This window comes from Amphibalanus amphitrite, unplaced genomic scaffold, assembly GCF_019059575.1.
Source record: "Amphibalanus amphitrite isolate SeventyFive unplaced genomic scaffold, NRLGWU_Aamphi_draft 000796F_arrow, whole genome shotgun sequence".
NCBI classification, from domain to species: Eukaryota; Metazoa; Arthropoda; class Thecostraca; order Balanomorpha; family Balanidae; genus Amphibalanus; species Amphibalanus amphitrite.
In genome coordinates, this window is record NW_024882290.1 from 74,222 (window position 1) to 101,403 (window position 27,182).

Sequence of the window (27,182 nt, forward strand, 5' to 3'; positions counted from 1 at the left end):
GTTTATACCAGTGTCTATAAGCGTGCGTCTGAGTCTGTATCTCGCCGACCGCAAAACGCAAAAGCCTAACTCTGTACATGGCTTACTCTGGCGCTCGCTCGCTTGTTGCCCCAAAAGGCGTCTTGATGTTACTATGGTTCCAGGATCCCTGTAGCTGTATCGGTAAACTTGCAGTGCTGACGACCCATGGTGCCTCGGACCGCTGATCCGTACTGTATCCAATTCCACGGCGCCAAAATTCCATCACTTTTCTTAAAATTGTTAACATTCGTTTGAAAGTATAGTCACTATACCAAAGCAAGTCCTCCTCAAAATGACGGCCTGAGCTGGGCACCATGAGAGTGGACGCTTGGCTACGATTATGTGAGCATTATGCATTTTGGTGTGGCTGTGGCCCTTCCGAAGACACGAGATTTCCAGCACTGAAGCCGAGGGCACTGCAGCTCCTCTCTTGTACGAGAAGAGCGCAAACATTTAAAGTCGGGCTATGCAACTTGGATGCCCCGAAATGCTCCTGTTTGAGGTCAACCCTGTGTGGTAGGGTTATCATCAGATTGGAATCTGTTTTTTTTTTTTTGTCGGGAAAAACACGCTTGTCGCTTGTTGTTCGTCTTCTCCGTTGTAGCGCTTCTTATTCCTTGCTTTGCTGCTTGAAGGGCTCTCCAGTCACCATTTCTTTTCCGTGTTTTCTTTTGTAATGAAAGCCATAAGCTAACAAGCGTAAATTGTAAGCGAAACACAAATGCCTCAGGCTTAATCACTTCATGAATTGAAAAACATGTTGAATCGATTCTGATTACAAATAAGAGTAAAACATAAATACTTATAGGTACTCTGATTCAATATTTTGCCAAATATAACAGTTTCAAATGTCTAAATTGGCATCGTCCAATGCAGGCTATGGTGAATTTTAGCAGCTCGATCGCGCGGACAACAAACTAAGGAGGATCCTACTGATAAATTTTCGGCCCCATTCTGCATTTATCAGAGTTCGTGTCCAATCCAGATTCATGTTAGGGGAGAGTGGTGCAGGAGGCCCCCCCTTAAGCTCAGTTGCTATTTTTAGACAATTGATAATATTTAAGAGCTAACGTGTGCATGCGCTGTGAGCATGCATCATTTTCCCATACATATTTGCATTCAAAATGAATCTAGGGGGTACACAAACCGTAAACTTTAACATTTTGGAAAAAGTTGCAAAAGGGCCTCTTACACTATGGGTATGGTAAGACGCCCCCCCCCCCCCTCGGGCGTTTAACAAGGCAAGTCGACTTGTAAAAGACGTTTTGCGAACACAGCTGCAAGGCCTTTTATTTCGAAAAGCTAAGCAAATACGGTGTTATCGAAACCAATAACACTTCCAAAGTGCTCGAACAATGCGAAAACTAGCACAACCAAACGCTGATGACCAACGAAAATTGTACCTATTACCTCTAGAAAAAGAAACAGAAAAAAGAAACAAAAACAAACTCTTTGAAAAAAGAATGCCACGCCTGCCGCAGGTGCAGGCGTTTTAGCATCGGGGGCGTTTTTATCGGGGGGGCGTTTTATAATCCTCGAAGGGAGGGCCTCTTAAAAAAATGCAGTGTTTTAACGTCACAATATTTATGGTTTATGAGACATTTGCAGCGCACCAGAACATGGTCTATTCTGAAGCTAACATGTGACAATTTCGATGAGATAAGATTGCATTTGATAGTCATTGTTTTTTCAGATATATAAGGGTGATAAAGATGCATATATCTAGCAAGTTAAGGGGCAAAAACAGAAACAGGCTTACCAAAAGTCGCTGCGACGCACCTGATACCTCAGGTTTCGTGAGTTGTTGTTTCAAGAGGGCTTCTGCTTTACAAGAACATTAAAAAATAAATAACATTATTGGTTTGGTAAAAAAAGCGATGGGGCCTCTTACCGACCCTGGGCGTCTTACACGGATCTCCCCTATCTATGGAACGGGTAATGCATTCAAATACTAGATTACATGTAGTGCTGTTTGGTGACATTTCCGGAATAGCGATGACATGTGACCAACTATGTTTTCTCTGACGTCGTGTTTCTATTGTTCCCAGAAACTGCAGGAGCGCTGTCTGCGCGGCGACGTTCACCTGACGCACCGAGACGCCGTGCTGAGCGGCGTGTGACGTCATCCGCACGCGCACCGAGACAGACGTCATCGGTCACCGCTCCATCGATAGTCGATGCTCGCTCCCAGAGTGACGTCACACCTCTCACGGGTCACGCTGCGAGTGCCGCCCGTTCCCAGCCGATGCTATTAGCGGCTGCCTGCCGCGTGCAAACACTAATCACTGTGCGGCATATGTTTTCTACAAACAGCACCCACTGCCAACCACTCTCATACCACTGGAAGTCATTCCATAAACCAGTGGAGCTCCGATTCAAGTACAACTTCGATTCCACTTCATAGTTTGCATGTGTGTAAAAATGTATCGCGAATGTGTTTTCTGCATGAACGAAACTTCGACCAGCTTGTTAGCCACGATATCGCGTTTGGCGAGTGTGCGGGGGCGTTATGGGCTGGATGGGACGATCCGACCCCCGAGTCGGGGACGGGGAGGGGGCTGTCATCCTGACCTGGTGCTGATTCACGGCCAGGGGTCGATGAAATTCATAGTGGCTGGCCGTCCGGCCGGCCATAACGCGGGCTGTAAACTGGCGGCAGCCCTGGCCGACCCGGCGACCTCAGCCCTGCAGGGGCGTCCGGGGTCGGCGGCTGGACCACCGTCAGCCACCGGGCGGGGCAGGGCGGCCAGCCACACGCCGAGCGGAGTCCGGGCGGCGGCTGGACCACCGTCAGCCCCCGGGCGGGGCAGGGCGGCCAGCCACACGCCGAGCGGAGACCGGCCGGGCAGACGGGCTCACTGCGTGAGCTTGGTCCACACCGGCTCCTCACAGACCTTTTGTGGTGAGATTCTTAGTCTCGTGTTGCGCGTGCTCATGTTGATTCATTTTAAGTGTTCTCATTTAGCGTTGACTGAATACACGTCTTTTTACCGACTGCCGACTGGATTTTTCTTCAGCGAGCTCGCCGTCTTCATTCTTCCGAAACAGCTGGGAGCTGTAAGTGAGACTGCGGTTTTTCCGCCTGTCTTGCCGTCTCGGGAGAGGAGCGATCTGGAGATTCCCTCGGGGAAATTGGCTCGCTTTAGACATGATTTGAGGATTTAGCTCGGAGATGGGCGGAGTGCGGCGGTGGAAATGACGGCCATCAGCGGCCCCGGTAGATGTGCGCTCCTCTCTGGACCCGTCTTCTCCCGGTGACAGTGCGGTCACCAGGCGGGTCGCCCCGCCACGGAGAGCTCGCCAGTCGCGGCCGGCATCAATTATGCATATTGGTCTGACAGTGTGTCATTCAGCTTCATCAGACTGAGTGGGAAAATCGCCGAAATTGGGTCGATCGGGTCAGCGGCTGTCACAGATAATTGGACGGCTTTCTGAAGGGACTGCCTGACCGGCGCTGGAACTGAGACTCCACCGGCGCTGGGACTGGCGCCCCACCGACTGGGGGACAGATCGTACCGGCTCGGGGACTGAGGCCCCACCGGCTCTGGGACCAAGATCCCAGCGACTCGAGGACGTAAACCTGTTCAGTTCTATATCCACGGTGTCTTGGAATTGGAATGACTATTTGTGAAGTTAGAATTGCGATGAATTTATAAAATGTCAGACATTAGATATTTTGTTAGGCAATCAGTTGTCAGTGTGTTGCTTGTTGTTAAGTTACCAACAATGACGATGTTTACATGAGCACCATTGCACGACAAAATGGTCTCTTTAACTCCGTCGCAGCCTTCAATAGGAGTCTTAACCCCTTAGTTGCCATTGCCAGCATGCCTCCGGACCTGCGTCACTGTCGTGGTCACTGGTCTTCAATGGTCACAATTTCTTTTATAGGCCGTCCTACGTCACGTATGTCAGGCTGTAACGGCGCAATAATCTCCCAAATAATCTCTCACTCTGGGCACGTGCTGGTACTTCGCATTCTTATTTGTTTCTCATCATATTGCTTTGAGCTGTGGGATGATTGGCGATACTGGAATTGAATGAAAAATGATAAAAGGCTGTCATCCCTATATGACAAGACGTAGAAATTGTTAAATTTTCGAACAAGAAATGACCGCGTAGAAAATTGGGCAAATATCGTTTTCTGTGTGCCTAACTGTGAAAGGATGGCTTGACAAGATGAAATTGGAATGACCTTGTTCGCTTTCGATGTCATCTATTTTCCTTTCAGTATGTTTGTATGATCTTCCATCTATTTGAGCTCGCTCACGTCTACCCGCGGTGTTGATATTATGGCACGGCTCGCCGGTAGAAATGGACGCCATTTCTCCTGCCCAGAGGTGGCGGCCTTAGTGTGCGGCGCGGCGCCTGCAGAGCTCCAAGGCCCGTCATCAGCGGAAGGAGTGTGAACCGCGAAAAATTCGTACGTTCCAGCTAATTGGGAACGTTTGGGCGCTTTAACCCGCATTACGCGGTTACTTCTGATAACTAATTGGTCGGTGGAACCGAATACTTTATGTAGGGGAAGCGGGGGTAGCACCGCCATGTGGGAAACACCGCCATCCTCTCTATCGGCAAAACTCTGAATTGTAAATGTAAACACCCGCCATTTCGGTGTCCGAACGGAAGCGGGAAGCCGCGTGAGGTAGGTTTCGCTAAGATTTATTTGATTTTGAGATCGCAATTGCCCATTTTGTGAATTTCAAACCATCGTTGTAATCATTTGGCATGTTTGAGCAGCAAGTAAATGGTCATTTCAAGTCAAAATGCCTTGATTTTTACGTTAAATGTGAGGGCATGAAGTGCTCTTTGTTGAGAAAGGAATTACAGAAGAATCGCGTCCCGGCTTGTTTTGCTGTCGGGGCGCTGTCGGTCCATGACTGTGAGTGGGGTAACACCGCCATGCTCGGCGGTGCTACCCCAAGGGGTGGCAAAATGGATAAAGCCGCAATGATGATTCACTCAGCTCGGAGAAGAGCTTTAGTTAGGCCGCAAACGTCGTCTGTTTTTTAACCTCACGTTTGACTTCACTGGATGTTTCGAAATAAACGTGAATTTGTCATGCTTTGTATGCATATTGTCCGCAACAAACAGTCTGATCTGTGACAAACTAACAACCAACTCTTGTGTGTCTTATATGAGTTTGAGTTACTATTTCAGACAGCAGTAACGCTTCCAAGGGTGGCTGTCACCGTAAGGCCGATCTGTGGATAACATCGCCATCAGTGGCGGTGCTACCCGCACATTTTTTGGAGGACGAAAAATGCAGGACTTGTTTTCGACGTCTGTAAAGTAGCGAAATTTTATAATGGAGCGCTGGAAACTATGCCAACATGTAGGAAAACATTCCTACTTTCACATGAATGCAAAAGAGCTTCGTTTTTACTACGCATATCAGCTCGGTGAGCAGAAATGCTTAAGGTGGCGGTGCTCCCCCCGCTTCCCCTATATACAACTTGAGGATATACCAATAGCACAATTTTGATTCTGAACTCCAAGTCTGAACTCTGAACGGAATGAGAGTTAGGCAGGGAATATTGCTGTGTACCTGCAACATCGTTAGTGCTTGGTGCGAAATTAAGCTGCCACGGTGAGTCGATCGTACATCGATTAACTATTGATGGTTCCAGTTTCTGTCCTGCCTATCCGGTTGTTTGTACCGCCTAATTAAGCTGGAAGCCAGTGGCAGAGGCTCGTTTAATTAATTGTTGACTTGCTGTATACGACCGGCCGGCGCGTATTATGCAGCCTAAACAAGGCGCAGTCGGTTCGATCCGTCGTCCCGGACGTCACCGGACACACATGTAGTCTGCGACCTTGTCTTATACGCCAAGGACTCCGGTTAATTCTTCAGCCGGGTCTCTGAAGAAGTGGGCAGGTCCTATTTACCCCGAGCCTTATAATATTGAGCAGCGTGGAAGCTCCAACTTGTTCTTTGTCCTAGGAGGAAATGTTGTTTTGTCAACAAACAAAGCTAGTCTCAGCGATGCCAGTGAAGGCGCCGGAGCTTATGGGTAGCTAGAACACTGACGGAGGTGACGGCATAATATTTTGCAAGGAGCAATCAGCATCCGAACCGTCGCAACTGCTTTATGAGTTTAGCATCGACATTTTGTATTCACACGCAAAGCATTATTGTAACCATGTGCAGATGACCAAGCAAAGCACTCTACATCTTGTTTAGTTGGAACCGAAACGGAAACATTCACACGCTTAACAGGCCAGTGGACTGCTAAGTGCTACCGCTGCTAACCAGAAGGTACTTTGCCATACCGAATCGCTCTGAAGCTAGCTTGTGAGTGGTGCACTCCGCCACGGCCCACATGGTTTCTACGGAAACCGCTGAACAAATATCGCCGCTCGTCCAAACTAATGCAGCGCACCTGGACTGAGTGCACACTCTTTGGTCATTGCGAAGAGGGTTCTCCGAGCCGCTCAGCGCCCGCCGCATCGGCATCCGACAAAACGAAAAAGGTGCGGTGCTGGATAATGGAACCTGGTAATGGAATGGATAATGGAATAGAATAAGACAGCCTGATAACATTGAGTCGGGTCGGCAATCGGCAGGTCGGCGATCGCTGCACCGCGCGGTTGTGTTAGGTCGCACGGCCACGAGTATTTCGACATGACATTGATCGGGGCGATGCGGTAACACGGAGAGGAGCGGGGACGGTTATTGTTACGGAGACTAAAGAAAAGAGACTGGTCTGTGGTCCCCGGCGATCGGCTCATAACTGCTGCCTGTGAACTGACTTCTTTCGAACAAGGAAGTTAACTTGAAAATCATAATCGAAAGTGTCTCTAGATATTGAATATTTATGTACCTAACTATGTAGGCAATGTAGGCATAAGTCATAACGTATATGAACTCGCTAAGCTTCATTGTGGTGTATTACTTGCCCCATGGTGTTTGTGCCAAAGAGCAACAAAATTCAAGTCAGGCTTGACTTGCCCCTTGGATTTGCCACCTTTGGTAGGATTCCTTTCTGGCAAGGGCAAGAAGGAATCTTAATTGCTTATTGCTTCAGGGATCAAAGAGCTATAATTCGAAATTAGGATTCGGAAACATGCAGCTTCATGAACCTGTGAGTTCCAGCTCCAAATATAGGCCAAATATAGGGTTTCTCAAATCACCTGCAAAATCAGAGGGAGACGTTATTTGAATGGTCAGTGCCGCGGTATAGGTAACTTCTCCTACTGTCCTGGACTCCGGAAGAAGACGCAGTCTCAATCGACCAGCATCCCGGAAGAGCGGACATTCTGAATCAGTCAGTCTCCTCGGGACAGCGCGCTGTCGGAGCTGTCAGTGCCGACAGCCGGCTGTCAGCGGCCGACAGTCAACTGCCAGGGCTGGTCCACTCTCCATTATAGGAGATGAACAGACCCAGAGCCGGTGCTCCCGCTGTTCGCCTATACCTACTGGCCATCGCTCGAGTGAGTTGAGACGCTACAGACTCCAGTACAGAGGCCGCACATTTAAGGTCAGGCACCGAAACTTTCGCGCGTCAGCCACCGTTTGGAACAAGGTGTCTGGCTTTAGTCTGCAGCAATATGGATTACAAAGTTCCTATCGCCGGACTGGCTCCTTGGCCGTTATATTGGAGCGGGAGATTTACCGTCGCCGCTGGCTGCAGCCGATAATTTGTCCAGGGTATTTGTATCGATATTGAGCGGTCATCCGCCCCAACTCGCGTCGCTTCGGTCCTGTTTGACGAACATTGGATTGCATAAATGTCTCGCATTTTCATCAGTGGTGCTATGAATGCAGGAGGGTACTAATCAAATCAGCACTTGCACCCATTCCGGGGCAGCAGTCCAAGTCGTAATGGCGCATACACTTAGCTGAATAGCAGTCGGTGTGCGTTCCTTTCGGCTCATCCGCGAGGTCGCTTGCGACGCGTTCGGAGGTCGAATAGGCCAATAAGGTGGTGATAAAATTGATCGTAATTACAAAGCATGATCTGCTAAGTGAGGATTTGATCATCCATTAGGCTTAGGTCCTACATTAGAACGGCAGTTTCAGAAATCTTTTAATAGTGAAAGTGCCCATGACGTGGCTATAGTTATGCTCGGAACCATGGTGATATGAGCGTAATGCGTCCATATTGCGTCTCAGTAGGTGCCTAGGTATTGCGTCGTCTGTGCGCGCTGAGCATGGCATCACTTTGCAGGTCAACGACACCATGTTATTGTTTTTCGGCCCACTGCCTCTGTCAATCATATCTACTATGTGTGTATTGTGGAACTCTCATCTTCCCATTATAGGAAGGAAATGTGCGCGAATTAGGCTGAACTGCTAATTTATTATAAATTAGTCAACGCTGAACGCATGTAATCGATAACGATAGCATATGAAATAATGTGTATATGACCTTTGTTCTAACACAAATTCGGCATGGGCTTTTAAAAATAGCATAGCATCGCCCTGAGCAGACACGGCTCGGGTGCACCTAGACGTCCATCCGAGTGAAGTGTCCATTATTCAGTGTCATGACGGCGTGGTGAGCGCGGGCGGGCAGCCTCTGATCCGATATCGAGCGGTGGTCCATCGGCAGCGCGCCGCCGCTCGTAACTGATGACACCGCCGTGCGAACGGCTACGGCACATGAGCGATGGCCGTAGACGGTCCAGACTGAGGGAAAAGGGGGAGCGGCCCGAGGAGCCCCCTCCTCCCACACACGAACGCTCCGGGGTTGTCGGATGGTGGTGTGAGGGCGCAGAAGGAAGATCGTATCAGGTCAATTCAAATGGCCGAAGGGGAAGTTAGCAATTTCTTGGCGTGCCCTGATATACCGGCTTTCCTGGTTTCACGGATCAGCCAGATTTCGGGTAGCTATTCGCATTTTTGCTGCAATCATTTCGCGAGATTGCAACTATTACCAATACATGAGACAATCTCTTGGATGTGTTACCTCGTGCTCGCGTCTCTCAGTTGGGAGGATGTGCAGTCCCGTTGATCGCCTGGCAGAGCGCCTGGATGACCGGAGCGTCGTAGAACTGCACCAGGACGATGATGTAGGTGAGGATGGTGGCCGAGATGGAGAGCACGGTGGACCGCTGCAGACGGAACAGACCCAGGTCGCCGAAGGTGTCCAGGTCGCGGCCGACCGTCTCTCTGAACAGGCCCAGCTGCTGGCTGAGCTGCGGCCGGCGCCGCTCCGCCGTCAGCAGGAGGTCGCGCGTGTCGCCCACGACGGCCAGCGTGCGCTGTGTCAGCTCGCACGGCAGGATGATGGTGACGGCGGCGCCCACCACGTACTGGGTGATCATGAGCGCGTACTGCGACACCACGCCGCTCGGCGCGGTCAGGACCAGCAGCAGCCACATGTAGATGCTGGAGATGGTGCCGTACAGCATGCAGACGAGCAGCTCGTAGTACATGCTCTCCGTCAGAGAAGTGAAGGCCTTGGACAGATCGTCGTGCAGCGCCAAAAGGTGATCGATGGCGACAGGAGTGAGATGGGGGCTGTAATCGATGTCGGCCCGCAGCTCCTCGTTGATGAACCGAAGTCCGCTGCTAACGTGAACCCCGGCAAACACAAACTTGAGCGGAGTAAGATGGAAACACGAGGAATACACAAAGAACAGACTGACCAGAATCGCCACTTCTATCGTCGACAAGGAACTGAAGAAGGCGGGTTCGTTATGAAGGGTAAGCATGATTGCCACGGAGACAGCGGCGGAGAACAGGATCAGCGCGGCGGCGATGGCCAGCAGCCAGTTGACCTCCCTGTCGAGGCGGTGGGCTGGGTGCCGGTAGCCGGATCGGCTGACCAGCTGACCGAGGCGGCGCTCCAGGGTCAGCAGCAGGGCGCCGTAGCGCCGCCGGCCGCCGCACAGGCACGCCACGCTCGGCACCCACATCAGCGCGTCGGTCATGCCGAACATGCCGCCGCTCTTGGCGGCCGCCTCCACGAAGCCCATCTCTCGCAGCATCAGGCCGCCCCTCCACACGGCGAACGACACGTTGAACGCGACGCCGGCCGTGATCAGGATGAAGACGAAGGCGGAGTAGAGCCGCTCACCGCGGCTGGTGCCCCCGGTCAGCGCACACACCCTCAGCAGGCGCAGGAAGGCGCGTGAGGCCGCCGAGTGGCGCAGCAGCGGCTGGGGGTGTAGGGGCTGTATGCCGCCGCTGACCGAGACAGGACCGTCAGCGGGCTCCATCGGAGCCGACCCATCCGGCCGCTTACTTGGGGTGATCTCTGTCAAGAGCATGGGTCCGACTCTCCGTTCGTCCAGGACTCGCGTCCTTCTGAGCTGGTTGTGGCGTCTTCACCGTCCACGGTCACGTCCACGGCAGCTCACACGTCCTCCGTCCACCGCCACCTACCTCTTTGTGAGGCTCCCTATTGATGGGCCGTCATAACATTTGGAGGCAGGGAAAAATGTGATAAACATAAAACGGCGATAATGCACACTGGACATTGTCAGCACTTTGCCTTCCTCCACCTTTGACGCATTGCCACTGGCCTGTTTGCCTGGGGTCATTGGGCGATGGATGTTTGAGCAGCAAACCGAGCAGCAAACATGGCTGCAACTGCTGCGTGTTTGCGGTACCTACTAGCAATAAAAGAGTGCTGAGCAAGTAACGGCCTTTGTGCCACCTTTTCTCTGGTCGATTAAACGGACCATTTTATACAACTGATATAATATGAGAATTGATTGAGCCGAAAGTAATTTCGGATTTCGAAACAAAAGGACGTCCGACGAAAGGGATTTATTTTTAAATTGTCGTTTCATACCATCGCTGGTACGCGGATCGACGTCATGTCTATTATAGATGTCATTTTTACTAAATATAGAATCGTACTACGTCCGTAGCTTTTGAAATGCGTGTAGGATATCAGTGTGATGACCAAATATATTGACCCTGAAAGTTTTTGGCATCAATCTCGCCATTGACCTTCAAAATGTAGGTACAATGTCGTCTTGATATGGATACGAATTAAGATAATAAATCGACAACGTCAACGATTTGGTGCTACGGCTCAAACTACGGCTATATTAGTCGTTTTCACGACGGGCTATCCGGCGAATGTACCTGATTTGACCAAATCTGCACCTAATTTCTTTTACAGCAAATATCTTCATTTTATGAATTTATTTTTCAGTGTTTTAATCGATGATGCTCTCTGATAATATGACAAAGCAGGGATATAAGCAATAATTGCAACCCTAGCTAATAGCTGCTAAGAGACACACTGAACCTGATTTGACCAAATGTGCACCTAATCTGTACCAGATGTGCACCAAATGTGTACCAGATGGCCGTCGTGAAAACGGCTATTAAAGTGTTCCGCCATGGCATCGAAACGTTGTTCTGCTACTGTCCACGCTTCAAGGCACTTGTCCCCGAAGTCATGGCCTAAGCACACACAAGAACATAGGCGGCGGAACGGGGAGGGCACCGGGGCACCGTGCCCTCCTTTGATTTAGGCATTTTAACATTAGCCCTACATATGGGCGTTGCATGGAAAGAATGGGACCAAAAGTCGGCAGTGCCCCCCCCCCCCCTTAATTGAAGGTGCTCCGCCGCTACTGCACAAAAATTGAAACAGTCTAGTTGATATATTGCTGCTTGTGGACGTTTATTCAGTCCATCATATAGGCTACCCTCTGTTGACATATCACCATGGGAGTTGCGGCCTGGCGCGTGTCCCGTCTCTATCGACGGCGCCACCGGCGGAGGCCGCACTACAGATACCCAGATGCTCAGATACTCAGTCCCGTGTGCGCAGTCAACAGATCACTGTCAACAAAAGCACACGTCTGGTGAGCGATGGCGATACCCACTCACCACATCCACCCTATCCGCCAGCACATGTCACATGCGTACGAACGTTTAGAGCCGCGTGAGGGCTGAGCCTATTGCACTGCAGCGTTCAGCACTGAACGTTATACGTTACACGCGCGCAGCAGTGGAACAGATTCTATCAGCATGACCAGATGAACCAACCATCATGCAATTGACTCATCTCAGGTACACCTGAACACAGGAAAACGTAGTGGTGCGGAAACGTGCAGTGATATATGATATTGTAGTAATACGGTGTGCATGCGACGCAACGCAGTGATACTTTTTACTTTTTAGAGCGAGTGACAGGAAATGTGATCGCATGTGGTAGCAAGCACAGCACAATAAAGTGAAACATATCTTGCAATATCTCGAAAACAGACTAGAAACCAACATTCCATTTCGCATTCACCATTAATCTGTCAAATGTCTAATTGAACTGTTCACATCTGTGTGTGTCGCCGTCACTTATCTGATATCTCCTAAAGCCTGGCCTACCGTTGCCACTTCTCGTCTCTCTGCAAAAGTCACAATCGGAGATGATTGACTAGATAAACCTATAAAAAACATATTTTTTAAGCTGTAGCTAGCGCCATAATTCTAATAGTTTTACCTCAATTCCATGCAATTTACACAAAATGCTTGATTTACAGTGAAACCGAGATGGTGATGCTGAGGCTATAAATGCTACGACTCTCTCTCCCTCTCTCTCTCTCTCTCTCTCTCTCTCTCTCTCTCTCTCTCTCTCTCTCTCTCTCTCTCTCTCTCTCTCTCTTTCGGTAGTAGGTTACTAACTAAGCTGATTGTATAACCGCACATTGATGGACCTTCCATGGCTGAGTTGTCCGTTTAAGCTCAGTTGATCGAGACTATGCGGACAGTCCATCTGAACACTGAACAGTCCTAATGTGTACAGTTTACGCCGTCTTATCACACAGCTAAGGGGCTGACACAGCCTGCCACTAAATCACACACCGGGCTATCGCTCGGGTTCATACCATTCCTACGCAGCTCAGTGGGGTCCCCGGAGTTCCTTTCACGCCCTCCGGCCTAGAACAACATCCCTCTGCGCCTCGCGATCACTGCCTACGCACATTCTCTGTGTCCCGCGAGCACCAGGGGCGTTCTGCATCCTCCGGTCACTGACAGCGTTCCTCTGTGTTTGTTTCGATATCACTGAGGACGTCTTCCTTCCGTCCTGCGCTCACCCTCAGTCAGTAGACCTGATGTCGGGTGGCGGGTCCATCCAGCCCATCCATCCCACTCAGTTCCACCCATCCAGTCGCGAACCCACCCACACCTCAGATGGCCGACTCGCTGCAGATGCCGTTGTGGAGCGCCGCCGACCTCGGCCGGCCGGTGAGCCGGTCCAGCTCGATATCCGAGGCGCCGCGTACCAGTACCGGTACCGGGTCGGTATCGGTACCGAGACCAGTGGTACTCGACCGGCAGGGGCGGTACCCGGAGACGGGCAGCACTGGCGCTGGCTCCACCTGGGGGTATAGACGGAACGGCAGGTCAGCGAATGGGTCAGAGGGGTCAGAGGGGTCAGCTGGGCCAGCGAATGGGTCAGAGGGGTCAGAGGGGTCAGCTGGGCCAGCGAATGGGTCAGAGGGGTCAGAGGGGTCAGCTGGGCCAGCGAATGATGGGTCAGAGGGGTCAGCTGGGCCGCACAGGTCATCGGCTAACGTCAAGATACCTGGTCAAAAAGGTCTAATAGGGTCAACTTGCGTCTTGCTGGGTGCCGGAACGCACAAGCCACATGTTTGCGTTACACAGATCACCGACGTGTCCACGGGCGAACCAGATGGGTAAGCGGGCCGCCCAAGAACTAATGAACGCCAGTACCTAGCAAATAATGCTGCTCAGAAATCCGATAGTGGGGTTACGTAAAAACCTTTATATGTAACAAGTTACTACAACGCGGCCAGGAAAATACCTCGCGGTCTAATGGGGAAGCACTGAACCAGATATGAGGTATCATAGTCTATCACATTCGGCACTGCACTATACAACACACTTCCGCATAATAACACGGCGGGATATGTGACAGGGCATATTGGGAAAGATGGGCCATCCCTGTCGTTGAAACTTTATACGTAATTAAGCAGTAATCCTACATACAAGTATGAAGGCTTACCATGTGTGGTCTATCCCTATTGGTATGATTTAAGTTAAATTGGTGCACGGACTCCTCTGAATTAATGATGGTTAATCTCCAGTGAACGCACCGTTAAGTATACGTTAATTTTCGTCAAATCACACCGTCGAACTTCGCTGAAAAGTTAATAAACCTTTGTAAAACTGAGCTGGCTCACATTTACGTGAGCCATCGCATAAGCTGCACTTCAAGCATGGAACAGAAGTTTCGCCGCGTTACGTGCATGGTTTCTGGGAAGCATTCCACTTTTTACTAAACGGGCGCAACGTTGGGAGTGAATGGGAGACGCTCGCGCCGGAAGAGCGATGCACTCCAACTGCTCCCGGAGAGGCACGGTGGCGGCATCGACACCGATTTCCACTCAGCCTAGACGACCTGGGTCGCCGCTCTACTGTCGGCCGAGGATTCCGTTTGAGAAGATGGCTGTCCGCCTAGCGCGGTGCTGGCAAATTAGTCCTATCTGCTGGAGACGATGGCTTGTTGATTGGGGTTTTTAGGCGCTACAACTCAGGTCATGAATTATGATTCTCGGTCTGACCTGACTGGTCCATGTTGAATGGGATGCGAGACAAATCTGTCCCGGCAGAATGTGTACCTGGTCTAAAGGAGACAAACCGCTATGACCGCAGGGGACCACTCCCCCAATTAGACAAGACAGGGCCGACGAGAAATGGCCAATGCACTGATCAGTGACCTACGCTGTGGGATGCGCTGGCCCCCCGTCGTCGTTAAAACTCTCATTCAACGTTTTGTGCCACATGAATTAGAAGTTTTAAAAAAGAGTCAATTCAGAATTAACTAAAATTCTATGGTAAATTGAAATGCGTATTCCTTACTTAGAATCGGTCCCTATCGGACGTTACGAGTACAGAACAGCGAGCCGCATTAAATGAAGAAGCATTGATAATGTGCCGACATGAAGAAGCTCGTCATCCAGAGATGGCCCATCTGCGGCTGTGATCGGTGGCGTATGGCCGACCATAAGACCGCGGCCGGGGTCGGCGGCAGACGACCAGACCAGCCATAAGGCCGCCGCGCACTTAAAACGCCAAGTTGGCCTATCGAGAGCGCTATGACTTGGCATCTGGGCTGCGCCACTACACACTGCTGCCGCACAACAACATTGATGACTGGAGCGGCGGGTTTATCGCCGCGGCCCGGCTGCCAAAGTACGCTCCCGGAGGCGGCTGTAAAGCGGCCGGCGCCGGCACCCGCACCAGACCGGCGCGGCGCCCAACCACAGCACGCGCAGCCGGCACTCGGCGCCCGAGAGCCGCGGCACTCAGTGGGGCACTCGGCACTCGGCATCGGAGAGCCGCGACACTCAGTGGGGCACTCGGCAGGGGTAGGTAAGCTTCACCGGCACTCCCAACACACCACGGGTGAAGCATTGAGGCAGCAAGAAGACGTGGGACTGAGCCCGCCTATACGATTAATTGAGGTGACCGAGACCTCGCTGGCAGCCTGCCCGATCCTAATTTGACTCTGTCATCAATCTTATCACTTTGGGCCAGCATTCAGCACCCAGTTACCGGAGCAGTTTGCTTTGAAAACTGGAAGGGTACACAAAGGGATAACGACATGGCCGGAACCATAACTATGAAAATGCCGCAACGCTGAGTAGCAAAAGCCATGCCAAAGGTTAAGTGCAGGTGCTGGCTAAAAGAAAATCTCGCTTGAATGAATGCCAAAACAATTATGTTATAATTATGATGATATGACGCCATTAAAAAGCACTTTCCTAGCAACACTTTATGGCAAACATGCTTAAGAATAGGCATGTGTCCATAACCACCCAGCTGCCGAGGATGCGTCACGATCCTAGGCCTATACCCCCTGCCCCGTGACTGAAGTCTGGAGAATATCCCTCCAGCACTCTCCTCTGCATAACTGGAGCAGGAACCCTTAAGTACCCACCTGCATACATTGCGGGAAACCCTTAGCACCCACCTGCATATGTCTGGAGCCGGAGCCCTGGGAGCCGCCGTACTGCTCCAAGTACTGTTCCTGCCGCAGCAGCAGCTTCAGGTTGCGGCAGCGCAGGCACAGGATCTCCCGGAACGGCCGCCGAAAGTCCTTGTTGAAGGTGGCGTAGATGACCGGGTTGAGCAGCGAGTTGAAGTAGCCGAGCCAGAGGAAGACGTCGGACATGGAGTCGGGGATGGAGTCGCGAGCCACCATCGGCCGGATCACGGCCAGGATGAAGAACGGCAGCCAGCAGAGGATGAACGCCGTCATGATGATGCCCAGCGTCACCGAGGCCTTCTTCTCGCGCGGCACCTCAAACGACCACGGGCAGAAGCGGCGCCGCGCGCGCGGACGGCTGCTCACGTTGTTGTTGATGGCGCCCCCTCGGCCGTCCCGCGCGCACGCCTCGTGCACCTGGCACAGCCGAACGTCGTAACCGGAGGCGCTCTTGATGACCTCCGCGGCGCCGGGCCTCTTGGGCAGGTGACCTTGCGACCGACGCTCCTGTCGGATGATGATGCGCGCCGCCTTCAGGATCTTCATGTACACGAAGATGATGATGGCCAGTGGCAGGTAGAAGGACATGAGCGTGGCCCACACCTGGTAGTAGATGTTCTGGCTGACGTTGCAGGCGTCGTCGTTGCCGTGCTCGTTGCCGATGATGATGATGGGCACGATGCTGATCCCGATGGCGCACGTCCAGACCACGCAGATGTAGGCAGCCATGAGCCGCTCGACGTGCCACTGCGAGTACTGCAGCGGCTTGGTGATGGCCTGGTACCGGTCCACGCTGATGGCGCAGATGTTGAGGATGCTCGCCGTGCAGGAGAGGACGTCCGCGCAGACGTAGACGTCGCAGAGGGTGCGCCCGAAGCGCCACGTGCCCGCCCAGAGGTGGAGCAGCGCGATCGGCATCACAAGCACGGCGACGAAGAGGTCGGCCACGGCCAGCGAGACGTACAGCACCGTGTACGGCTGGCTGCGGATCTTGGGCACCAGGCAGACGGCCAGGCAGACCAGCACGTTGCCGACGATGGTGCAGGCGATCACCACGGGCAGCACCATCATCAGCACGAGCCGCACCTCCCACGGGTAGCCGGGACTGGCGGTGGCCACCGGCTCGGCCTCCGCCGCCGTCCCGTTCAAAGAGATCATGGCGGCGTGGCGGCGGTCACCGGTCCGTCACTGGTGAGTCCGCAAGCTTTGAGCGGCCTGCAGTGGGTCTGTGAGAGAAACCAGCACACCGAGCTCTCTGCGGCCCGTCTGATGTGGCCTGCTGGCCTGTGGCCGTATGCCGGTCTGTATGCCCCCAGCAGCCGGCTGGAGACGGACTCGCGTCGGCGTGCTGTAACCGAGTGTCCGCCGGGATGGTGGCGAAGAGACTAGCAGTACGGTGTGGCGAAGTACTCCGACCAGCGATGGGCCAGATCCCGCTTCGGCCGAGCCAGCAGATGAGCGGATCAGCAGGCAGATAGGCGACAAACCTGAAACAGATGCCGAACGGTTAACTTGACTGACGACTCATGTCGCATATTTGTTTCCGCAGGACAACGTTTCATTTTCTTCCCCATAACTCATTTCGTGAGTCGGAGACGACACTGCATGTTTTCGCTCATTGGCCACTTTTACAAGCCAGATTTTGAATTATATGGCATGTGAAAATCAATCTGCACCTAACTATGTATATTTTTTTCCAAGTTTACTTCGCTGCGTCCTAGATTTATGGATAAAGAACAGCATCCTAAACAGTTTTGAAATAAGTCATTCAGACGTCAAACACGGCCTTCAGATAACACCTCATAATTCTGGCGCGATTTATTTTCTAGTCACTATTTCCCGCTGAGTAACAGGTTCCGAATTTACAGCGACATCCATCTCAGCAACTTTCATCAGCAACAAGCGCTTTTACCGCTCTATCAGAACTTCAATCCATTACTGGCTACCTACGATTTCTTGCTGTTTTCTGCTTTTTCTGCACAGTGTATATAAATAGTTTTCTTGTTTTATTCAGATTTGTTGAGCAAATGCCACTCGTTTCAGCTGGTGGCATAACAGCATACATAGGAGTCTAACCTAACCCTACACCTAAAATACACTTCTTTCCTTACTCGAGTCTGGAGTTTCTCACACATTATACATATGAACTCTCACAAAGTCGAAGTCAAGAAGAAGTTTTGCCATCCACCCGGCAGTTGTTGCTATCTCTCATGGTCGTCCATGCCCTGCACGCTGCACGGACGAGGGGACCCTGACGATCACTGAAGTGGCCGCTGCAGCGCCCCCGACCATTCACGGCGTTCGTGGCGCATTCACTGCGTTAGTGACGCCTCACTGCCGCTCCACTGTGTTCCGTTCGAGCTGGCAGCGACAATGGCTGGTCCGGTGGACCGTACCGGGCACAGCGCGGGCGGCCGGTTTACGAGGTGTGGGGGAGTGAGCACGCCTCGCCCCGGTCGCCGAACGATGATGCCATGACACGCCCCGCCCCGACCTGGCGTCTCGCGTGCAGCAACTCAAACAAGTTAGCGCAGCGCGCTAATGCCAGCACAACATGCACGCGGCCTTCTAAGCGTGAATGGCCCGACGGATGACTGGAAAGTGACTAAAGAGGGACGGGCATGCTCATCGGTCGTTTGCACGCGGCACGGCCCTAAAATGTGGGATGGAATGGAAAGGAGATCATAACATGGAAGCGACATGACACGGGCTAGCTTAAAAAATCACAGATCCAAACTTGGGTGCGTCTTGATGAATAATTTTGGATCAGCCGACTAAGCAAACATAGCCTCGATGTTAATGATTTGACGCTTTAACGGCTTTAACGGCATCACTAGAGGCGAAAGGGCGGATGAAGTGGTGCACGCTGTGCACCTCTAAGTCATTCTATTAGAATATAATGCCTATATTTGATTATATTTCTAACTTTAGAGTGAAGTTTAAAAATCGGCCATTGGCCATTGACATGGGTCGACCGTGCGGTTGAATATTTCCAAATCCGCACTGTCGCGTCAGAAGGTGATGGTCATCCAAAATTATTTATTACGGACATTTGGCGGTTGTCAACTTCCGACCCAACTTCTGAACAAACAAAAACTTTGACCAGCCAGTCATCTCCACAGAACGAGAGCAAATCCATGCCGTTTCCAAAATCGCTCCTGCATTTGACCGGCAGGCGATCGCGTGCGAACGGCTCAGTCGGACATTCAACTCGGGCGGCGATTTGACAGGGCCCCGTCGGGTGTTTGGGATAACTAGACAGCAACTCCTGTTGCTTAGCGAGACAGGAGCGATTCGGGCCGCTCCCACAGTTTGGCAATCAAACAGTTTGGTGACGGCGACAGAGGAGTTTACGGAGCCGACGCTCGCCAAACAGGCATTAGATCGCATTCGCAGGCGTTCCGTTTCACTGCAAGAGCCGTTGCAGTGGGCGAAAGTTGATCAACTTTGAGCCGGCTGCCTGCACAGTGAGCGGTGTCGCTCCCAACTAATCAGTAAATATAATTAATTAGACACGCTCTCTACGCGTGATGCTGATGAGAATTGCTGTACGGTAATGTCCAACATCCCACATTGCATACTCTTTCATTCCTGAATGAGTCTCCATAAATTGCTGAGTACATCATACATCACCGCAAGCCTATCACATGTCACCCTGCTCCTATTATCGCTAATACGAATACGCCTGCCTCTGACAGAGCGAAAAACAAACCATGAAACCCGATTGTGCCAATGCTGTTATCCCATCAGCTCCCAGAGAGACATACGCGGCGCACAGTTTACGAGGCCGCTGTGGGTGCGCTGAGAGCGGCTGTAAGAGCACTGAGAGCGGCTGTGAGAGCGCTGAGAGAGGCTCACAGAGCTCGGCAGCTCAGTGGTGGTCCTCTGAGATCACCGCTGAGGGACTGTCTCGACCACTCCGTCTGGACCAACGGACCACTACTCAGCAAAGCCGTCTAAAACAGAAACATTCCCGGCAGTCGGCATTGGGGTGAACTTCCTCTTGCTTAAGTACAGTATAGCTCGGCTGGTGCCGAGGGCGACGCACATATAATCAATATTGATCCGAGAGCTCGGTATCATCCTACCTGGAAACCTACCTGAATCTCAACAGGACAAACCATGACGATTGAGCTGTGCCATTGTGCCATCTGACAATCGTAATTGTTTGCTACAATATTTGGGTGTTATTTATCACGTTCTCAAATCACTTGCTATAACGTGGAGCTGACGGTTCCAAGCCAACACAGCGCCTGCGACCTGGTGGGCCATGCTTCTAAGACGAAGCTGGCAGAAAGGAATTTGCATGCCGCATTCCACTGCAGCCATCATTCACGGTCGTGACTTAGAAAACAGCTATTAAATGTCTATATTTGATGTCACAAAAGGGCTTCGTAATGGACTTTGGCTGCTTCGTAACAGCTTACATGATTCTGCATTCGAATATAAATATATTCGCAGAAGATGCTGGTGGTGCAAAACTGGCTGACAAGCTAAGCAAATACAGACTAACATGAAGGCTGCTGAAGTGTGGAGCGGGACGTTATAAACACTGAACGAGCGTGTTCAGTGAAGATAAGCGCAGACTGAGAAGTAAATATGCGACGTGCAAACTGATTCTGCAGTGTTACGGAGTTTGCCACTTTGTCAGTATCATATACAAAATAGTGATTATTTAGACTTGTTCCTTCCGTTGACAGTTAATTGTGTGCTGGTGTATGAGGCCGGTGATATACATATACCACGGCACGATGACGATGTAAATAAACAGTGCATATTCGTCCCATGCTATTGCAGACAAATGCATATATAGTAAAATGGCAACTGTACCTACTCATTGACTGCGGTGGCGGGTGTCTGGCACCGAGCCAGTGATGGAACATTATCGGCACGCTGCTGTATTCAGCCTTCAGACGTGGTCTGACAGTGTGGAAGGCCGATGACTGATGAGTGACGGGAGATCTCCGGTCGGACGTCCCGCCGGCACCGAGAGGACGTTCGCATCCGGCGCGGTGTCGGGGAGCAGCTCGGTCGTACGCAGAGCAAGGAGCCGCCGCTACGAGCCGTGTCGGCGGCAGTCTGGGCTTAATGCCCCCCGGCCCCGGGCTGAGGTGTCCCAGCGCCGGGCTGCAGTGTCCCCCGCCAGCCGGTCCACCAGCCCAGAGCCGGACCCAGCTGCCTCTCCGGTGCCGACCGTAAAAGAGTTGGTTCGTAAACCTGGCTCGGGCTGCTGTTCGGGTTCCGTATTTGAGGCGGAATCGAGCGGCGAGGAGCCGTACAGGGGTCGGCCAGTGAGGCGCTGGCTCCAACTGAGAGACGAGCCGCCGCAAGAGCACGCCGCCATAGCTTGGGCCGTTCTTAGGGCACGGCATGGCGGTGCTCACTAAGACAGGAGTGGGTTCGAAAAATTGTCGTAAACGTCTATTAATTTTTACACATTTGAGACGAGCGCTAAATGCGAAATTGTACGCAAAAACTTTTCGAGGGGAGGATTTGCGATGAGGTATTTTTTTTTTATAGAAATTTTGTCCGAATGGATGAATGGGTGGCTATGGGCCCGGGTGCCCCGCTAAGCAGTGTTTGTTGCGAATGACACCACGGACCCACCACCCCGCCTTGCCCGCGCCCGGTTCACCGGTGATAATTTGGATCGAAAGTTTAACGTGCCGCAGGTAGATGGCGGCACGGTCCTCCCGGGTCTAGGTATAGTGACATTGTCTAATTGCTGATTTTTCGAAGCAAAATAAGCACATCAGCAGCAATTATCCAGCTACATTACAATCAAATCGGGAGAAGTCAGGATTGGCTGCCGTGCTCTGTCTCCAGCGATACGGTTTGTGTCCACATCGTACATGCGGTATATGCCCATATTTTGCACTGCACCTTGCTTGGCGAGAATCACTAGAATGGGATAGGATAGGAGAGGAGGCCTTGAAGAGAAGACGGAATGAGAGGGCAGAGGGAGGTGTTCAACAGCGGCAAACATTCCCTCACGTCTGTATGTAATCACAGATTTACTCATCTGAAGCGCAGATCAAACGGATTTGAGTGAGTGGTCAGTTCACCGTGCCGTCATTTTGAATCGGAACGATCGATTGGGTGGGTTTAAAGGGACTATCCCACCTTTAAAGGGACTATCCCACCTTTAACCCGCGCACCGACGCGGGGGGCGGATATCCGCCCCCCCCTGAGGTTTTTCGCGAATAGCGGGAAAACCGCGGCGCGTAGCGCCGCGAAATTTGGTATGACTATAACCTCATCAATTTTACACATGGTGTGCAAGTTTGAACCTCCTACCTTTTAAGGTCAGGTCACCAGGTCACTTTGAATGACCCAACCTCAAGTCACTTTTTTTGCAACTTTGTCACCGTGCCAGAGCTACAGTAGATGTCGGAGGCCTTTGAAAGTTGCAGGATATTATTAGGTCATTAGTAGCTACAATTTGTTTATCTCGAAATTTTCATATCGGTGACCTAAGGTCAGGTCAATTTCGCGACCTCCCCATTATAAGTCTATGGGGGGAAAAATCAAATCCCTGTTTTACCACTAAAACGGGTCGGAATGGCCCCATATACCATACATGACTTCATATACGGTCAACCTTCACTACCTTGAGGTCTGTTTTGCTGTTGGGCAGCTGTGAGGTCATATGACGTCATCAAAGGTCACCAAAGGTTTTTGGCCAATAACTCCGTAGGTACAGGAACAAGATACAGACGCGTGGATGGTCTCATTGTGTTCAGCTCGTCAAGACGCATCGAATGATATACATGATGACCTCGAGGTCACGTGACCTGAGGTCAACCTTTGACCTTGACCTTTCGAGGTCAACATATATATCATTCGATGCGGATTGACGAGAGGATCACGATGATGCGCTTAGTTTGTTCACATCTTGACTAATACGAAAGTTATTCGAGAAAAACTCTCTCCATATCTAGCGCCGCCATTTTGACTTTTTCGACCCCTGTGACGTCATCTTTGACCTGACCTGAAAATGACCTTAGTAAAAATTGTAGATCTTGGCCGTGCGTATCCGATGCCGTTTATCGCTTGTCGCTATCTTGCTTCGTTCTCGAGATCTCAGGGGGGGGGGGCGGTCATCCGCCCCCCCCCCCCCGTCGGTGCGAAGTTGGCGCAGACCCCCGTCGGTGCGCGGGTTAACATGGGGTTTGAGTTGAGATAGCCAAGTTTGCGGCGAGGTTCAGAAACCACTATCTATCTAGGTTGCAACGCCCGCGGCCTCTTGGTGTTGAAGAAATTCGTTCCCTTCATTTGAAAATGGGCCTTGTACAAGGCCCTGTCTTCAACATGGAGCGACCGTTAGTGTGACGTCACCTCGTTTAGTCATTCTGATTTAAATGGGTGTTCGTTGAAAAATCGCTTAAAACCTGATCTGAACTTTGTTGTGGTGCCTACAGAGTAAAAAGAATCAGCCCTATGACAGTAATGTGGCCTGGGGAAGGAGTTAATTTTGGGCTGTGACGTCACATATTTGAAAGTTTGTGTTTGGAATATGGGAAGCCTAAGATGTTTAATGAAAAATAAATGCCAGAACCGTGTTCCTGGTCATCCAATCTATAAAGTCGGGCACAATTTAACTGGTTTTAACAAGATTTTAGAAGGTGGGATAGTCCCTTTAATGAAAACTATAAATTCCTACTTTCTGATATCCACGCGTTTCACTCTCCTCCGACTTCCCGCTCCCCATGTCACTGGTCCAACCGGTACTTCGCCTTCGTCACTTAAAGGCTGTTTCGTCTCTTATGCACCGTAATTTGGTGCATAGAAACCAGTGTAAAAACGGATTACCTGCTGAAGCACGGCAAAACACCAATGACGTTGCCAGCTTGGGAGAGGCGTAACATTTTTCTTCAGCTCAACTGCGGTGCTGGACATCGCTGGCGCCTGGGTGATAAGCCATAAACAACTCGTGCTTACCGAGTCGATGCCTAGACCGCCTTCTGGCTAGAGTGTCAACTTGTTTCATGAGCATACTTTGTCAGACGTGGTATGTTCCCTGATGGCATCCTCATAGTCACTCACTAATAACAGATGCTTGGAATTCCAATAAAGAATACATCAACCGAATAACTGAACACTGCACTTGCTATGTCGTCCATGAAAGTCATACCATCACGAGCCATTCGTCCTGGTAAGTTTTCTTGCAAAACTTTGACTAGCAAAAACCTTATTGAAAATATAATGAATGACATTGAATACTCATGAAGTCAGATTCTACACTATGCTCTAATCTCGCAGAGCTCTGTTGGATCCCCTCCGAGAACTGTCAACCAGACTACTATTTCCAGCGTCTATCGATCGATCTGTTTACTATTCTCAGGGAACCAGACCAGGAAGAAGTTTTTTATTTGAGCAGCTCTTAGAACCGAAACATCTGTACGTACATAGGAGAGAGTGGGGTAAGAGGGTGACGGTAGGTAAGACGGGCACCCCCTCTGCAGATCAAACCAGCAGCGCTGCGAGCGAGAAAAATTAGGGCCAGAGTTGCCTTTCCCACCACACACAACCATTGAAGGCTGGTGAATTTGCGTTCAGTCAATTATCTTTAATTTCGAATTCTTTTAAAAACACTCATTTCATTGAAAACATCCATAGTGTATTGTGCAAACTTTTGTGTGCAGCACAATAGAGCTAACAACTAGTAGGTAGTCCAAGTGGTACATAGTACATTCATATGTCAGCAATGTTCATTTACCACGGAATTGCTCCGCCTGCCTCAAACTGTCCACAGATAAAAATCGTGCTAAACTTCTAACATTGAGTTTGGGGTAAGACGGGCAAGTATGGATTCAATGGGTCTTTAAATGGTGAAAATATTTCTGTTTCTGTAGGAAAAAGAAGCATTTCTGGTGAAAATGTGTTCGATCTCGACACTTGCAAACATATAAGCAACATTCCTTCGGTACAATGTATCCTCTAATAATGAAAATGAAAGACGGCTTAACAAGGCTTCTGAACTAGGGCCTTATACAAGCATACGCATTCTGCACGAATCTCAGTCGTATACTGCCTTTTCGAAGCACTTGAGACCAACGAGCGATTGTATCAATGCGGCTAATCTCGGGTATTTATTACCAGCTGTGCTGGTCGGTGAAAGTAGCTGGCTGTCTTACCCTACCCATGTGACCGTTTTGTCCCATGGGGCGGGGCGCAAGACGGTTTTTTTTTGCAAGGTTTTGTAAAAATAGCTACAGTTTATTTGTTGTATCAGCTCTAAAGTTCATCTTCTGGCAAATGGAAGTAAAATGTCTATTGTCTACAAAAGGGGTTTCACTCAGTTTCGTGTCTCTATGTTGTTATTAACTGGCCGAAAAATGGCTTCAAAGTTAGGGTGCCCGTCTTACCCCACTTTCCCCTACCTACGAGTATACCGAGGTGCATGTGTCTGCTTAAATCATTTTCGGCTATAATCGTGTAAGGAAGTCGTGGCCTCATGGATGGTCGTAATGCGTGAGAGCTGGTTGAAACGATACAAACTTATAATACACGTATTTCAATAAAAAAATTCGTTAAACCAAATGGTTATGACAATTCAAAATCAACTTCGGGCATTACGTTCTATGAACACCACCGACAAAACAGTCACTCAAAACGTCGTATATTTCGTAAGAAGCGTTCTTCCTCCCTTCTGTATCGTACTTTGAACCTCAATATGTCTAGAATAAATATTGCCTTGCCCTCATTTGAGTTCGGGAATTCATTGCATATTTGTTGATTCAAGGATGGATCCGCTTTCAACTGCTTTTGAGAAGGATGCAGGAATTGTGGCATATCGTTTGAAGTCATATAATCATATGGGAGCGTCACAAAAGCGTCAGCTTGTATTTTTCTGAAATATCAAAACATCCCCGGAGAAAATGAAAAGATCAAAATATTTGTGAATTCATTTCTCGGAGGGATGAAAGCCTTTGGGAATTTTTTGAATACTTGTTTTTATGGAATTTTTGAAAATATGTTTCAGCATCAGCACCTAGTAAATGGACAGTTTAAAATACTTTCATTATCATATTTTCATAAAAAAATATCCAAAATATATCTCAGTATCTAGCTAGAAGAATTGTTCATGTTTGTCGACTGACTAATTCTAGATAGGTGGATTTCAAATTTGTAGTTCACTTTGCTTCATACCTGCATGCAGTTAGGTACACTGCATCGTTCCACTTCTACTTAAACAAGCACGGCATGCCTGCCCTTCTAAAAATGCTTCGCTATATTTCGGGAAGCTGTAACACGGACAGTCTACTATCCATGTTTTATGTGTTAGTTCTCATTGGTATTTATCTTGTCAACAGCCAGCTGCTTCCTACTAAATCACTTGCATTGCGTGACGTAGAAGCATGCCTGATAGTGGAGAGGCTGGAGGCAGCTGCAGAGCCAACCGGGTCCAAGAGCAGCACATTGTGTCACAATAAGGGTCAGTGAACTCCAGAGCAGGCTCCTGTATACGAGCCTCACACCGGGTCACTCACCGGCTGCTGTTCTCGGCTGAGGTCTCGGGTCAGAGGTGGCGCCGGGCAGTCCCCCACCCTCCTTCAGCGTCTGCGGCGTCACTCGGTCACCGTTCGTCACCCGACCGTCAGCGGCGCGAGCACGCCGCGCGCGCGGAGCGTCGGAGCCGACGTGCCCCTCCTCGCGGAGCCCGGCGACGACTGAGCACGGCTGGAGAGCGCGCTGCCGGAGCGCCGTGCTCGCCTCTGACCGGCGCGGCACGGCCGGCGGGCTGCGTCAGTGCATCACCTACCGACCTCTGATCTCCGGCGGGCTGCGTCAGTGCATCACCTACCGACCTCTGCTCTCCACACATGTCGTCAGTTACCACATAGCTCCTAGCGTCTGAGACGACGCCTGAATTGTACTATGAAGTTGCGTCGAACACTCCGCATCACTTTATTTTCTCCGCCTTTAATGGACTAAATAAATTGTCTTAAAATGAATGATTAAATGCATTGCATGGTAATTCTCGCAGACGTGTACCACTGTACATAAACAACACACATACCTAAGCATGTTCATTGCTCAAGTTGTTTCTGTTTTGCGACCGATCCTTGTGAGCCCATCATTGCTCTCTGCCAAGGTCTCAGGTAATGAGGTCCCGGGCCACACAAGGACGGGTGCCGGCCATCATCCCCACCAACCCTCTGAGGACACCACCAACAAGATCAACTATTAGGAAGCGTTGACAGTTATTGAGGTCAATGGTGACAGGGGCCGCCG

At 50.6% G+C, this 27,182-nt stretch overlaps 2 protein-coding genes across 2 annotated transcripts in view; one reads left to right on the plus strand and one right to left on the minus strand.

Moving 5' to 3' along the window:
- Nucleotides 1-3,022, plus strand: part of LOC122366322 (serine/arginine repetitive matrix protein 2-like) — a gene marked incomplete at its 5' end in the record, with an annotated part of 76,769 nt that extends 73,747 nt beyond the window's left edge. Inside the window, one exon of the mRNA XM_043338471.1 lies at nucleotides 2,070-3,022. Within this exon, the coding sequence (XP_043194406.1) occupies nucleotides 2,070-2,141 (72 nt within the window). The remainder of the gene's footprint in view (nucleotides 1-2,069) is intronic.
- An 8,556-nt stretch (nucleotides 3,023-11,578) lies between these two features.
- Nucleotides 11,579-26,664, minus strand: LOC122366318 (5-hydroxytryptamine receptor 1-like). The gene is made up of 3 exons (XM_043338466.1): nucleotides 26,438-26,664; nucleotides 15,930-17,431; nucleotides 11,579-13,311 (listed from the first exon to the last, which is right to left on the minus strand). The coding sequence occupies exons 2-3, from the start codon at nucleotides 17,100-17,102 to the stop codon at nucleotides 13,120-13,122; spliced, it is 1,365 nt and encodes a 454-aa protein (XP_043194401.1). The 5' UTR covers nucleotides 17,103-17,431; nucleotides 26,438-26,664; the 3' UTR covers nucleotides 11,579-13,119.
- Nucleotides 26,665-27,182: the final 518 nt, after the last annotated feature.

What these genes read in the sequence shown, in the direction of transcription:
- LOC122366318 (XM_043338466.1), bottom strand. Translation starts at nt 17,102, where the DNA reads ATGATCTCTTTGAACGGGACGGCGGCGGAGGCCGAGCCGGTGGCCACC. An exon ending in CCGGCTCCAGACATATGCAG is followed by an intron (nt 13,312 to 15,929) that starts GTGGGTGCTAAG and finishes CTATACCCCCAG; the next exon opens with GTGGAGCCAGCGCCAGTGCT.